The following is a 15,115-nucleotide window of genomic DNA, read 5'->3' as shown; positions in this document are numbered from 1 at the left end:
GAGGCTGTCTCGATTAGTATCTCTTTAATGACAAAAAAAACCATTAATTCAAAAACAAGAAATTTTTTTTTAATTCTAAATTGTTATGCTTTTTATCCTGCTGTGTTTTTGCCAATGTTGAGAAAATTATGTTGCAATCATTTTCAAATCATTTTCAAATAACATCCTGATATTAAAAGCGAGATGGGTGTCGCCTGTAAAAGGAAAAAACTTTTACCTTGACTAATAATTGGTTTTTATAATAAATACAATTAATGTAATTATAAATAGACTTTTATGAAGTTTAAAATTTAATTTGTAAAAGAAATTTTTTACTAAAAAACTGTTTAGTTTATAATTATTTGAAATGTTTGATCTATAATTACGTATTTCAACTTTCAATGCCTCAATTTAATTTTACATCACATGAGTAAAACGCCAGATTCAGTTCGAACATCGAACGTGCCACATTAAGGGTATCACTGAGGATTCGATCACAATTGGACTATGACAGTATTTTCAAAACTTTGGTAGCACGTTTAACTTTAAAACTGGCGGCTTCTAAACAAAGCAAAAGTTTCTTGAACACACTATAAGCATTCGAATTAGCATGCGGCATAAAAATATTACATAAAATTTAAAGACAAAATCACAAACTTAGTTTCAGGTTTTTTAACTCACACCAAAACTTACGCATTACTTTTTACTCCTAACTATTGATGAAATGAAAAAGAATAAACCTTGTTCTGTTTCTACTATCTTTTGTGCATTTTCAATAGTCTTCTCACGTGATATACCTTTTATATCGCTCAGATATGAAAGCAAAACTTTAAATTGAGCTTTATTTACCTATAAAAACAATATTAAAATGAAATTTTTTTTTTTTTCAATAATTTTTATATTCAAATTTTCTACTGGTTCAAGCTATTTGCTTTCAATTATTTAAATATTGAAGGCAACACAAAGCTTTTACCTGAGATTTATCATACATATTTTGCAATAACCACACTTGGCGAACTTTTTGAAACTTCCATTTTGCTCTATTCTCCTTCCATTGAAGCAAATATGTTATTGCTGGCTGAACGACGGTTTCTGATACTTTTTCACAGTTCAAAAAAACATTTTTTTTCCTTTTAGGAATTTTTTTTACTTTGTGCAAAGCAGGACTTTTTAATTTTAAAAGTTCGTTGACTTCATCTTGATCACAACTCACAGCATCTTCTTTGTTTTTTGCCAGTTTTTTCTTTTTCATTTATATAATATTTACTGTGTACATAAAAGTTTCATCATAGTTCAGCAATTATGATTTATAAATAAATGATGCAGAATACATCATGTACAAACCTTGTAAAACAAACCTTCTAATCCATATAAACAAGGATTGATCATATTCAGATGGCAAATGGAAGTGGCTTACAAAATCAAAAAGAAAGAATTATAAACAGCAGGATTTACTTGTATAGTTTCATTTAAAACCTGGATTGAATTTCTGATACTACCTCCCCCTGAAAGAATGACATTAGAAAAATCAGACTACTTTACAGTTCTGAAAAAATGAATAAGGAACAACTAAGGAATGATAAACAAAAGAATAAAGAAAAATAATTGAAAAAACTGTTTAACAAATATAATAGTCACTATCAAATACAAATATGAAAGCAAGTTTCTTATTTCTAAATATGTAAAATCTCAGTCTTTCAGATTAGAAATCTCTTAAGACTGACTGACCTAAGTTCAATAGTATAAAAAGCAACTACAAGACCATATATTGTGATTCAGCTTTTACAAAAACGCATAGGACTAAGGTATCAAATTCTTGTTCTACATTTTAAATCAAAAACTCTTCACTTTACCTTTTTCTATTATTTTATGAAAGGAAAGGAAACTATTATCTTAATATGATAAGAGCTAGAAATAAAAACAGACAAAAGATAGCAGAACATATAAAAATAAAATTAGAGACTAAATGACTTTTCACTTGAATAGAAACTTTTGAAACATATTTCTAATCGAAAGTTTGAATATTTAGCTGTTCTAGTAAGTTCTGTGGTTTTTCTAATTGTATTGAACAAAAGCTTTTGTAAATTAAACCTATGCAGACAGGTAAGGGATTTACTAATTTTAAGGAGGTTTTAGTAGATTTTGAAGAATGAAAACCCAAAATTGCTGCCTAAGTTTTTTACACAACTAGTAGTAACACAAGGGTAAGAAATGAGCTGGAATGTGAGTCAATGAAAACTTTAGTTTAACTGGAATGTCATCATCATCTTTTAGAACTGATCCTTAGTTCATCCTGGAACATTATGGAACTTGGTTTCAGAAATAAACCATATCTAATATCAATCTTGAATATCTAGGCTTCCACAAGAATTGATTGTTTCAAAAAAGACTACTTAGAAAATATCAAATAGGTGCCAAGATCTTGAAAATTCATTCCTTAAAATGAAGGCAGATACATTCCTTAAAATGAAGGAAGGAAAAAATAAAATCAAAGCAACCTAAAGATGATTATAAAGCTTTGAAGAAAACATCATCATGCCAGAAGGGTATCACACCTGCAGTATACTTCATAGATGTTGATCTCTCAAACATTTACCAGAATTTTGAAGATAAAAAAATATTTCTGACTATAAATCAATTTTGATGTAAAACTTGGCAGAAGATAGTGAAATAAGAATCTTTAAAAATATAACTATTAAAAATTACTATCAAATGTTACAGGCCTTTTGATGATGTTCAATATTTTTCATGTTTTAATGTCAAAGTTAAAATATTTAAAGCCAAATACTCAGAGACATTCACAAAAACTACTTAAAAGAAAAACTTTACATGTACACACACACACAAATATGTAATAAATTTTGATAAAGAATATTTTCAAAAAAGAAAAGCACTTTTTTTTTTAAATATAGAATCTTCATAAATTAAAAACTTTAAATTAAATACAATCAATTTCAATGGCAATAAAAACTTTATTATTTCAATAACTTTTCTGCAGCATACTATTTAATTACTAACCTTTTGTTTTTTAATTTAGAATTTAAACAAATCTTGTGAAATTAAAGTGTCAAAATTTTGGAAATCTTTTTTTATGAATACAGCAAGAAAATGAAACAAGAACTGAAATTTGTAAATTATCTACAGTTATATATAAAAGTTAAGTTAAAAAAAAAATTAATTTCAAGAAAGAGCTTAAGATTCTCAAACTTCAATAAAAAATAAAAAAATTAAAGTTAATATTGTAAAAAGTTTTAGAAATATTTCTCTACCTCATAAAAAGACAGTGTTTAAATTAAAATACTTCTTTGTAGAAAATTTCTCAACACAAAAAGTAACTATTTACTTTCCAATTATCACTGATTCATTGAAGCTGTTAAAGGTTCCTGAAGGTGCTCAGCAAGAGTATCTAACTAAAATTCAAAATTATCTTTTTTTTTTCCATTTCTAACTATTTTGTAATATTGAAATAATCCAAAGTCATAAATACAATACAACCTAAAATAAATAGTATTGCATATGTTTATTCATTTTAAGTGATCTTTTGTAAAAAAACTCTTTGAATTCAAACAAAAAAAAATAAATAAAAAAAGCTAGAGGGTTGAAAATTTAACAAAACATACTTTAAGTTTGAGAAGTCCGAATCCAACATTTTCTTCTGCATAGATACAAATCAATGCTGCTGACACTTTAGTTACAGCAACCTTTCCTTCCTGATAAAAAAAAAATCAAGTTAAAATAAATGTTGCAAAGTATAAGAAAAAAAACAGTGACGATCAGTAATGTGGTAAATTGAGAATGAAAATCCAAGATCTTCCATTTAAAGTCTTTAAATTTAAAACCATTTTATTCTCCATTTTAAAATCTTTTACTGTTGGCAAAAAAGACAAACTCTGTTGAAAAAACAGCTTTTTTCATAATTCTAAAACATTATCATCAAAGTTAAATTAATCTAAAAATTATTGTTAATACAGGAGTTATCAGCAATAATTTATTTGAAAATTATTCTATTCATAATTTTGAGATCTACTGCAAAGGTGTTTTTTCTAGTTTTTTTAAAAATAAGTTCAAGAAAATTGGATTCAAGAAAATTGGATTCAAGAAAATTGGATTCAAGAAAATTGGGTACCTTAACCACTTTTGCATATTTAATAAAATATAAGTTAATAATATATGATTTGTTAATGATATATGATTTGTTAATAATATATGATTTGCTAATAATAAATGATTTGTTAACAATACATAATTTTTTAGAGGCATCTGCTTTTAAAAAGTTTTTCCATTAGAAGCAAAATCAACAAAAGCTGAGATACATGATAACATGAGTTGGTTATATAGATAAAGATTTGACAAAAATTTAAACAGTTAAATCTTTCTTTGACAACTTTCAAACAAATAAATGAGAATTTGAAATTATGTTTTATAAGCTTAAGTTTGCTAGATTTATATACCTGACAATCCATGAACATGTATTGCAAGCCTTCATTGTGAAATGCCATTTTCCCGCCTTTTTCATATGCTGACCAGATGTTAGATGAAACAGCTGCAGTAATCATTTTATCTTTATGAACATCAGACCCAGAATAAGCAAGTAAAGAGCCCTCTGTGTTCAGTAGCATGCTGCTCATTACCCCTCCAGTGTTTGTTTGTGAAAGTATTTCAGCAAATACTTTGGGTCTCAACATTTTAAAACTTGAAGCTTAAAATTAGAGCGGCAATGACAAGTTTAATCTTTTAAAGGTGTATACAAATCAACAATAAAAATAACAATGGCAACTTTTAGAACATACAGCTACCTTTTTCTAAAAAACTAGAAATGGCAACTTCTAGAACATACAACTACCTTTTTCTCATAATCATAGAAAGTACCTTATGAACTAACTTAACAAAGTTATAGCTTTAATTAGAATCTTTTGCTAAGAAAGCAACTTGTAGGGATAAATTGTACACACGTCTGACATTCAGAAAGCCAATTTTTGTTTTTGTGAAAGAATAAAACAACGAAAAGTTGCCGTGGCCGGTCACAAGCTTATGATCCTTTTTTTCCTATTTGCCACATTTTACCATTTTATAAATTTTTTTTATTTTGTGCTCCAGTGCAGTAAGAAATTAAAACATACTCGGGTGATTTGAGGCATGTCTGATTTTAGTAAGTGTTTGATTACACCACTAAATATTTGGTAAGTAATTCACTAAAATGAATAAAACCTAGTTACGATGTTATGGTGTATGACGGACTTATGCCATATTTTTTTTATAAGAAACAAGTACAAGAAGCCCCAATTCTTTTGATAATCTGAAACTTAAGAAACTGTTAAGAAACTTTTAGTACTAGAGTTGTAAAAAAAAGACCCTTAAAATAACTTTCTAGTTCTCGCCCATTTCCTTGGTTTCTTATTTTAAAAAAAATGTGTATCTGAAAAATGAGAATACTTTTTAAAGTAAAAAGATAAAAAATATTCATGCACAACTTTTTTAGTAATGTTCAGCCTTTTAGTAATGTTCAGTCATGTTTTTTTTTTATTAGCAGACAAAAGTATTACACATGGTTAGCAGACGGAAGTTTTACTCAAAAGGCGATCAATTTAATGCAATTGCTAATTAAATATAATTAACGCGTAACTTCGTTGCAATAAATAGAAGAATATTAAAGAATGACTTCATATTTAAGTTTCATATTTATTTTTGATTTCATATTTAAAACAGAATATTAGTTTATTTTTCAAAATAAACCAATATCCTGATATCTACCAATAATCTGATACTCAGATCTCAAAATAAACCAAATGTTTCAACAAGTTTTAGAAATAAATAAACATTTGTTGCATTTTACATTTTTATCCAAGTTGGCCAAATAATTTTAAATTTCACTTCATGTTCACCATCAAGACTCCAGTAAAGTACTGTAAATATATTACATAGTATGTATACTGTAAATATATTACATAATTTTGTTGACCCATTTTTTAAGTTTTCAGCTCTAATCAGGTGTTAGATGATGAAGATATCTTTAGTTACATCAGATAATCAGGTGTTAGATGTTGAAGATATCTTTAGTTGCATCAGATAAAAAGTTTTATTCTCTTCTTTTTTTCTTCGTTATGATCAGTTTCTTTATGATCAGTTAATTACTTTAATGAGATTTTCATTTTGTTATGAGTAAAAAATTATGTTTCATTTTATTTTACTCAATTTAAAATATTTGATCTAGATTTGCATCTCAGGCAGGAGGAAATTAGTTTGTTCTTTATTCATTGTACTCTTCAATTTACTGCCCTTTCAAATTCAAAACACTTTAAGGTTGAAAAGTGTATATAATTTACAATTAAAACATTTTTTCAAAGCAATTAACAAACAAGTCTCATTGGTCAAAAAAAAGTACCAGAAGATAACTAATAAGTTCACTAATAATATTTTAGTTTAAATTAAAAAAAAAAAAAATTTATCAAAAAATTGTGTATTTATATTTACACTATGTTTTATCAAATGAATTTGTTAGCTTGATTCTTAGTTTACTCGTACACTATTGTTTTTGAGTCATACACGTCACAAGTCACAAACATGCAGGCAAACACCTGGAAAATACGTTAACATAATTCTAGTAAGTTGTGCGCCACTCCTTACATTATTTTATGTATAAAAAGATTTAATTGTCATGATGTGTTTAATTCAAACTAAGATGAAATATGTTAATAAATCCATATAAAAAGTGTTTAAAAAAGGTAATTAAAAAATATTAACTTTTTAAAAATAATGTAAAATATTCGTTAAGTTATGAAATCAAAAAACAATTTTGGAATTTAATTTTAAGTTTCTGTTTATAAACTTAGCTTTTCATTTTAAGTTTCTGTTTATAAACTTAGCTTTTCATTTTAAGTTTCTGTTTATAAACTTACCTTTTCATTTTAAGTTTCTGTTTATAAACTTACCTTTTCATTTTAAGTTTCTGTTTATAAACTTACCTTTTCATTTTAAGTTTCTGTTTATAAACTTAGCTTTTCATTTTAAGTTTCTGTTTATAAACTTACCTTTTCATTTTAAGTTTTTGTTTATAAACTTACCTTTTCATTTTAAGTTTCTGTTTATAAACTTACCTTTTCATTTTGCGATTAAATGTTTGTGAATCAGTGAAAAGCGTTCACTGTATTTGTCAACATTCTTAATAGGTTTGAAGTTTTTAAAACTGCTGACTAAAAAAAGTATCGACAAAAATTCATAGTATTGGCATTTAAAAGAAATAGTATGTCAAGAATGAATGCTTTCATAATTAAGCAACATTTTCCGATGGCATTGTTGGTTTGTGAAGAGTTAACATCAGCTCTGTTCTTTTTTATTTAGTTTACAAAAGACTTTCACAGGAAGCAACGGTACAACTATGAAAGCTTATGACTAAAAAATTTTTTTCACTGCTTAACCAATTTCAAATATTTCCCTTTTGTAAAGGGAATTATTCACATATTGTGTTATCCTGAAATTAAAATATCTGACTGTGGCTTGTTCAAACCACAGGTAACAGTGTAGAGAATACCAACAATATTTTCTTCAATTTTTCTTGTCTCATAACGTTAAGTTCTTTTGCAGTCAAAAATTCTTAGTAACTCTTTAAAGAGCAAACTTTTTATTCAAAAAAATTGCTAATTTGTTAATAGTCAATTTTTTATAAAAGTTGATTATGAAGAAATGTAAAAAATTTTTGTAAGTGAGATGAAGAGACTTAATCACTGTTAACAAATGATGATGATGATGATGATGATGATGATGATGATGATGATGATGATGATGATGATGATGATTTTTCTTTTTGCCAAAAACATATTGTCTAAAAGAAAAAAGCATCAAAAAGTGCTAATTTTAAACTAATGAGCATTGCCATCAAGTAATATGGACATCTGTGTCCAAGTTACTTGATGACGATGCCCATTCTGTAACACCTGGAGAAAAGATGCTTTCTATATATTAAATGAAGGGTTCTCTCCAAGAGCACACATATAATCATTTTAGGTAGGATTTGTATAAGTTCCAGCATCTGTTTCTCTGAAATAATCAGTAGATTTCAGATAATAAATGATATCTTTCTATAGGAAATACATTATTAGCATCAGAAACAACTATCTATTCATTTATAAACATATCCCTCCCATTTATAAGTACTTCAACAATATTCACCTCAAGTTCACTTCTGTTGTCACACTTATAGGTAAGACATGTACCAGAAAAAATCTGGGGGGACATTATAAAGGATATTTATTTAATTATTGTATTTCGATATTGAATGTTATATACGAGGTGTGTTCAAAAAATACCCGGAATTTTTAATTTTCCCGGGTTTAAAGAGTCCGATTGTCAGCATTTTTCTTTTTTTGTGTTGGTATACATGCCCCTAAAGTATGATAAAAAGCTCAGCTATATTCATTCTTTACTTTGTCTGTAGTAGTCGCTAAGGTTCGACGTGTTTTTATGAGCTCGGCGATTTTTGCTTGTTTAAAAAATGGAAGAATTGAAGAGTCAAAGAATTTGTATTAAATTTTGCGTTAAAAATGAAATAAAGTGTAACAAAGTGTGTGAAATGTTACAAAAAGTCTATGGTGAGTCTGCTATGAAAAAAACAAGTGTTTACGAGTGGTTTAAGCGTTTCCAAGATGGCCGCGAAGACGTTGAAGATGAAAAACGCTCCGGTCGACCCAGCACGTCAATAATCGATGAAAACGTGAAAAAAGTGGAAAAAATGGTTATGAATGATCGCCGAATCACAATAAGAGAAGTTGCTGATGAAGTTGGCATATCAATTGGCTCATGTCATAACATTTTTTTAAATGTTTTGGGCATGAAACGAGTGGCAGCAAAATTCATTCCAAAACTGCTGAATTTCGACCAAAAAAACAATCGCATGAACATCGCTCAGGAGCTACTAAATGACGTCAATGACAATCCAAGTTTGCTTGAAAGGGTCATAACTGGTGATGAAACATGGGTGTACGTTTATGACGTCGAAACCAAAGTACAATCGTCACAATGGAAGCACCCTGAATCACCAAGACCGAAAAAAGCACGTCAAGTTCGATCAAATGTTAAGGTTTTGCTTACTGTTTTCTTCGATTATAATGGCGTAGTTCATCATGAGTTCTTACCACAAGGTCGTACGGTTAATAAGGAGTATTACCTTGAAGTTATGCGACGTTTACGTGAAGCAATCCGAAAAAAAAGCCCCGATTTATGGCAAAACAATTCATGGCTTTTGCACCACGATAATGCACCTGCTCACTCGTCGTTGCTTGTTCGTAATTTTTTGGCCAAAAACAATACCGTGGTCATGCCCCAACCTCCATATTCACCAGATATGGCTCCGTGTGACTTTTTCTTATTCCCAAAAATGAAGAAAAACTTAAAAGGCCGTCGTTTCATAAGCATAGATGACGTTAAAAGCGCATCGCTGAGTGAACTAAAGGCTATCCCAAAGATCGAGTTTGAGAAGTGCTTCAAGGATTGGCAGAAGCGCTGGCACAAGTGCATAGTATCTAATGGGGACTACTTTGAAGGAGACAACATTAATGTAGACGAATAAATAAATACTTTTTCGAAAAAACGAAAATTCCGGGTATTTTTTGAACACACCTCGTATATTTTGAAAGTACATATATTAATATTATTAAATCTCACTTAAGAAAGTCAGTGAAGTTTTGTACGTGAGAACGCACGCACTTTGCGTTTTACACTCGACATCAGCTTTTGCACAGCTTTCGGCTGGATTTTTGAAGTCTTTAATGTTTTTGGCTTCTTTTACATTGAACCATAGTTTTCTTTTGACAAGAGCCTAATATTTTTCGATAGGACGTAGTTCGGGACAATTTGGTGGATTGCAGTGTTTTTCAATGAAATCTACTTTATGTTCTCTAAGCCATTTTAGTTGTCCCAGAGTAGTAAGATGATGCTGAATCGGTCCAAAATAACAGGTTACCCGTGTATGTTCTTAAAAACGGCAAAAGAGCTATTTAAAATGATGCACGGTTTCCGTAAACACCACATCAGATTTTGTGCGCAGATTTTTTCTGGTACATGTCTTACTTCAACAATGTTCACCTCAAGTTGCCACATTCAGATTTTTAAATATTTTGTAGCTGTTTCAAGCAAAATAAAAATTATTTTCTAACTTAAAAGTTTGACCTGAAAATATGTCAAACCAATTGTCTTTGGAAATATTTTATGAGGGCAAATATTTGTTCAGTCTTTAGAGAGTGTGTTTGCGTTGTTTTGTCATATTTTGGGTGTTTTGGTACTTATGATGTTTGTTATTTATGATGGGTTGTTGGATTGCCTTTAGTGTTTTATGGAGGCATGTAGTTTGTGTATGGTTCGTGTATTATTTGTGTATGGTTTATGTATAGGCTGGTTTCCAATAGTTGTAGAAATGTCGTACAACAGTTGCACAACAACTTTGTTTTATAATGGAAACATTTTCTAGTGTAAGTTGCACAACTTAACGTCGGTTGTACAACAAATTTTATGTTGTGAAACTACGGTTGTGTGTTTTGAAAAAAATCTATTTCAGCAACAGTATTTTGTTTTTGGTGCAAAACGCGCAGCTAATTTTTTTATTGGAAACCACACGATAACTGTTGTATAACAATAAAGTTTACAAAATATTGCCTTTTTTTAGAAAGCATGACGACGCACAATGGAGTATTCATACGAAAAAGTTGATCAAAAGTCGATTTTCAAAATTTTGTCAAAATCTATTTTTATTGGTACATTGTTAAAGCTTAATAAAGGTTGCATCCCTAAATGGTCATTTCGGTTACCCCTCTCCCCTCCACCTTATAGGGGCAACTTTAAAAATCGAGTAATCGTGATAATGAATTCTATTGTTTTTCAACATTCCTGTTGATAAGCATTATTACAAATCGTTTTTTGAGTTTTTGGTTAGTGACAAATTTTAATAATCATAATGGATGTTGAAAAAGAAGCTAAGCTCATACTTTTGGTATATTTATTTTCTCTGTTTTATATGTTACTATCACATTTCTCATCACTTATATTTGATGTAAAAAATTTAACTTTTTTTTTTTGGTATACACGATATTAAAAAGTGTTTTTGAATGTCAATAAAGCCTTATTAAGCAACGAGCTTGTGCTTCACGTAAAGCTTAGATATTCTATTTACCATTAAAAAAAAAAAAAAGTTGCGCATGTACGCGCCCTAAGTTTTTTTTACTTTTTTAAGTCAATAAGGCAAAAACATTTTTTTTTTGTTATTAAAAATATTATTTTATTTAATTCATATTTTTATTATAGAATCTCAAGCTATCACAATAGAGATTACAAGACAATCACTTCATGAAGTCTTTGAGCAAAGTTCCGAGAAAAAAATTGACGACAAATTCTTGTTTTTGTTAGAACACCTTAAAAACATAACCAAATACCCTGCAAATGAAGAAAGTGCACTAAAAAACATTTTTTCATCTTTTAAGTTCCAACTTAAACAAAAATGGGAAGACGCTAGCCGTAAAAGTGAGCGATTTTTAAAAAAATAACGAACAATGGCTCAATTTCACCATAGCTCTACCAGCATGGACGGTAGCAAAGCCCGGCCGACCATCAAAAGAATTTTGTGAATCGAGTTCACCAACGAGAAGGCGAAAAACAAAGGTTTTTAGGGAACATATACCTTATGAGCACTTGATGTATGCTGCTCAAATGAGTCAAAGTGCTGCAGAGAACAAAAGTTTCAAAACAGCGACGATAGCGACGCTAACAAATTTCGAACTTCTTTTTTGCCCCTGAGGCTGATATGCCATATTGGTAACCAAAAGAAGGTGCTTTGACAAAACCCAGCATCATTATCTACAAGTTATTGCCAACCAACATGAATACGTTTTATTAGGGAGAGCAAGGACGTAACGAATAATGAAACTGAATACGTAGAGAAGCAAATAAAAGGTTTGAAAAAAAGTGAAATAATAAACGGTTTTGGTGGTAATTTGCAAGTAAAGCATATATTTCTTTTTACTATGATTGATGGAAAAGTTTGAAACGCTGCTACAAATACGACAACAACAATGAGATGCTATATATGTGAGCAAACTTAAAAAGATTTTAATGTCTTGAATAAAAAAACGACAGAAAGCCGTGAAACACTGAAATTTGGACCATCAATACTGCACGCAAGAATCAGATTTTTTGAATCCTTGCTGTATATATCATATAAAATACCAATAAAAAAATGGCAAGCAAGAACAAAAGAAGATAACAAAATAGTAGCGGAAACAAAACAAAAAATTCAAAATGCCTATAAAGATGAATTAGGGCTGTTGGTTGATATTCCTAAGGCTGGATTTAGGAACACTAATGACGGGAATACATCAAGAAGATTTTTTGCCGATCCCCTAACGGCTTCCTGCACACAGGGGTTGACATAATTCTTATAAAAAATATAATGTCATTTTGGAAGCATCTCGAGTGGGCATTAATTTAATGTATATAAAATTGAAAATTTTACATATGAGACGGCCGAACTTTATGTCGATTTATATGGGTGGCACCCAATGACGCCGACTATTCATAAAATTTTGAGACATGGCACCACCATAATTGAACAGGCTATACTGCCTATTGGCCAGCTATCAGAAGAAGTAGCCGAAACCAGAAACAAACATTTCCGTCTTTATCGGCAGTATTATGCGAGATCTTCGCGAGAAAACTGTAATAGAGATATTTAAACAGACTTCTGCTAACTTCGGATCCTTTGCTAAGCAGCATGAGAAGAAGACCCCAGAAAAAATGAAAACCGATCTCCAGTAAGACAATAGGACTCTTGATGCCGGAAACATGAGAAGACTCACGATGACGATTAACGTCATATCAGATATTGATTTTGATTAAAAATGGTTGCATTAACATGTACAAAAATATTTTATTTTATTTTGGATTAAAAATAGGACTATAATAAATTTAAATTATTAATTTCAAACTTTTTGGTTGTCAAATCATTAGCCCCTTGTAGCGGATTAACCATAGGATTTAATCCTTTAACGAAAAATCATTCATAACAACAGGTACCCAAGGATTAAGTTCAGTAATTAAAAATACCAGTAAAGGTTTAGATGCATCTTTCAAGTGTAATTATCCTTTTTAGTATTACAAATTTAGTTATTTGCTATTATGTTAAATAGTTTTAAAGTTGTGGATATTTGTAAAGTATGTTAGATGTATAAAAATATGTATTTTTTTGTTTTAATATACAAACCTTTTACATTTTATGTGTGACCAATCGTTTTTAATACAATATAATGACCCTAAACTTCTTTTTACTACATATCACATCGATAGTAAACATAAAATAATTTTGTTCAACTTTTCAAGTGAAATACTCCACTGTGCGACGGCTCCATCTTGTGTGTTAGAAAAAATCTCTAAGGCAGATTTTATGAACGAAGTTCAAAAACTTCCAGCATCGTATGACAAGTTTGATAAGGAATTTAAAGACAAGTGGAAAAAGAAAAATGCATGGGAAGAAATTAGTCGTCTGTCAAACTTCTCTGCTAATCAAGTGGAAGAAAAGTATAAAAGCATTCGAAGTAGTTATGGAAGATGGCTGAAATCAAAATGAAATATCCCATCAGGTTCTGGAAGGAATTCAGTTCCACCTCAGTTTCTTCAGCTCGATTGGCTAAATACTTTTATAGAACATCGTAAAACAACATCGAATATTTGTTCACCTTCTGATTCCAGATTAGAAACAACGAATTTGGAGGAAAACGTTGAGATGGTTTGTGAGCAAGTAAAAAAAAATTATCATCAATTGAGCAAGGATCTAAATAATCATTTATCTGAAGATGTGACTGAAAAAAACAATTATGTAAATTCTTGTAAGCAAGTAAAGTCAAGTGAATCGACAATTCATACTAATAACAAAACTAAAAGAAAAAGAAAAATATTAAATTCTGATGATTTACTTGACAAAACTTTAGTGAAAACATCAGAAATAATTAACTCCAATATTGAAAATCCGACTGAAGAATGAAGATTATTTATTTATGAAATCATTAATTCCACAGCTAAAGCGATTAAACAAAAATTCCAAAGCTTTGGCTAAATTTCAAATACAAGCACTTCTTCTCAAATTAGAGTTTCCAGATATAGATGAAACAATCTAGCCTCTATGTTTAACCTTTTAATGTGAATAAATAATAAAAATATTACAGTCTAGCTTACTATTTTGTTTAACCAATTGGCATATGAAAACATGCTTGATCTTATAATTCTTTTCTCCAATCTCCTTGAATAACAATTCCTGAATTACTTTCACTTTCAACAAAACCAGTAGGTATATAATGTGCTCCATCTGTTAAATAAAAATTGTTGTGAAGACAAAGATACCCTTTACTATATTTTCCACTTTCGATGGTTTTGCTTTAAATGAAGATTGGTAAATTCTCCATCTAGCAGCTAAAATTACAAAGCTTTTTTTTCAATTGTTCTCCGTGCTCTTGATAGGTGATAACTAAAAACTCTTTGCTGAACGGTAAGGTTTTTACCTGGGCATGGTTTCATTAACCATGGTTTAAGTGCAAATATATCATTTCCAACAAGGACTGATGGAACTTCAGAATCGATTTCAGATAGCATGTATATAAAGTAGTTTAAGAAAAAAACTGTTTTTACAAAAGAAAAGGATGTAAAAGTTTACTAAAATCTAAAAATAAAAATTCACAAGAATTCTCTTCTAAAGATTACCAAAAAGATTTTTCGTGAATTGATTACTTTTTGTTTCTCTGTTTCAAACTGTTTGCATATTGGATTTTATCACCATTAAGATAACTTATATCATGCTCAAGCTGGAGTAGTAAAGTATGCATTTTGAGACTTTTGGATTATACCTTTCGCTACTTACTTTAGGTTTTACATTAGTTTAGCGAGCAGTCCACAAATCTTGGTTAAAAGGAGCAGATGAGTTTTTTATTTGCTGCAGCAATGCTAGATTTAGTGCCTCTTGGGCATAGCAATTTATCAGCATTTTTGATAAATATTCAACAATCAATGTCTTCAGATATTTTCCCCTGACTATTTTTGGAAATAAGACTAATAAACCATGGCTTTGTGTCTTCTATTTACTATAGTAAGTTGTCTAATTCCTGAATAT

At 29.5% G+C, this 15,115-nt stretch overlaps 2 protein-coding genes and 1 pseudogene across 2 annotated transcripts; 1 reads left to right on the top strand and 2 right to left on the bottom strand.

Annotated features, from left to right (window-relative positions):
- Window positions 1-211: 211 nt before the first annotated feature.
- Window positions 212-3,070, bottom strand: LOC149878937 (cholesin-like). Its single transcript, XM_090071070.1, has 3 exons — window positions 953-3,070; window positions 720-828; window positions 212-540 (listed from the first exon to the last, which is right to left on the bottom strand). The coding sequence occupies exons 1-3, from the start codon at window positions 1,229-1,231 to the stop codon at window positions 485-487; spliced, it is 444 nt and encodes a 147-aa protein (XP_089927196.1). The 5' UTR covers window positions 1,232-3,070; the 3' UTR covers window positions 212-484.
- A 195-nt stretch (window positions 3,071-3,265) lies between these two features.
- LOC145193604 (ragulator complex protein LAMTOR2-like) lies at window positions 3,266-4,976 on the bottom strand. Its single transcript, XM_090071071.1, has 4 exons — window positions 4,849-4,976; window positions 4,431-4,678; window positions 3,600-3,689; window positions 3,266-3,389 (listed from the first exon to the last, which is right to left on the bottom strand). The coding sequence occupies exons 2-4, from the start codon at window positions 4,662-4,664 to the stop codon at window positions 3,333-3,335; spliced, it is 381 nt and encodes a 126-aa protein (XP_089927197.1). The 5' UTR covers window positions 4,665-4,678; window positions 4,849-4,976; the 3' UTR covers window positions 3,266-3,332.
- Window positions 4,977-13,231: 8,255 nt separating this feature from the next.
- LOC149878936 (uncharacterized) lies at window positions 13,232-14,129 on the top strand (annotated as a pseudogene).
- Window positions 14,130-15,115: the final 986 nt, after the last annotated feature.

Source organism: Hydra viridissima, unplaced genomic scaffold, assembly GCF_058129835.1.
Source record: "Hydra viridissima isolate aposymbiotic clone 2 unplaced genomic scaffold, HvirCarnegie_v1 scaffold_14, whole genome shotgun sequence".
Taxonomy (NCBI): Eukaryota; Metazoa; Cnidaria; class Hydrozoa; order Anthoathecata; family Hydridae; genus Hydra; species Hydra viridissima.
This window is presented reverse-complemented; position numbering and strand designations above follow the sequence as displayed.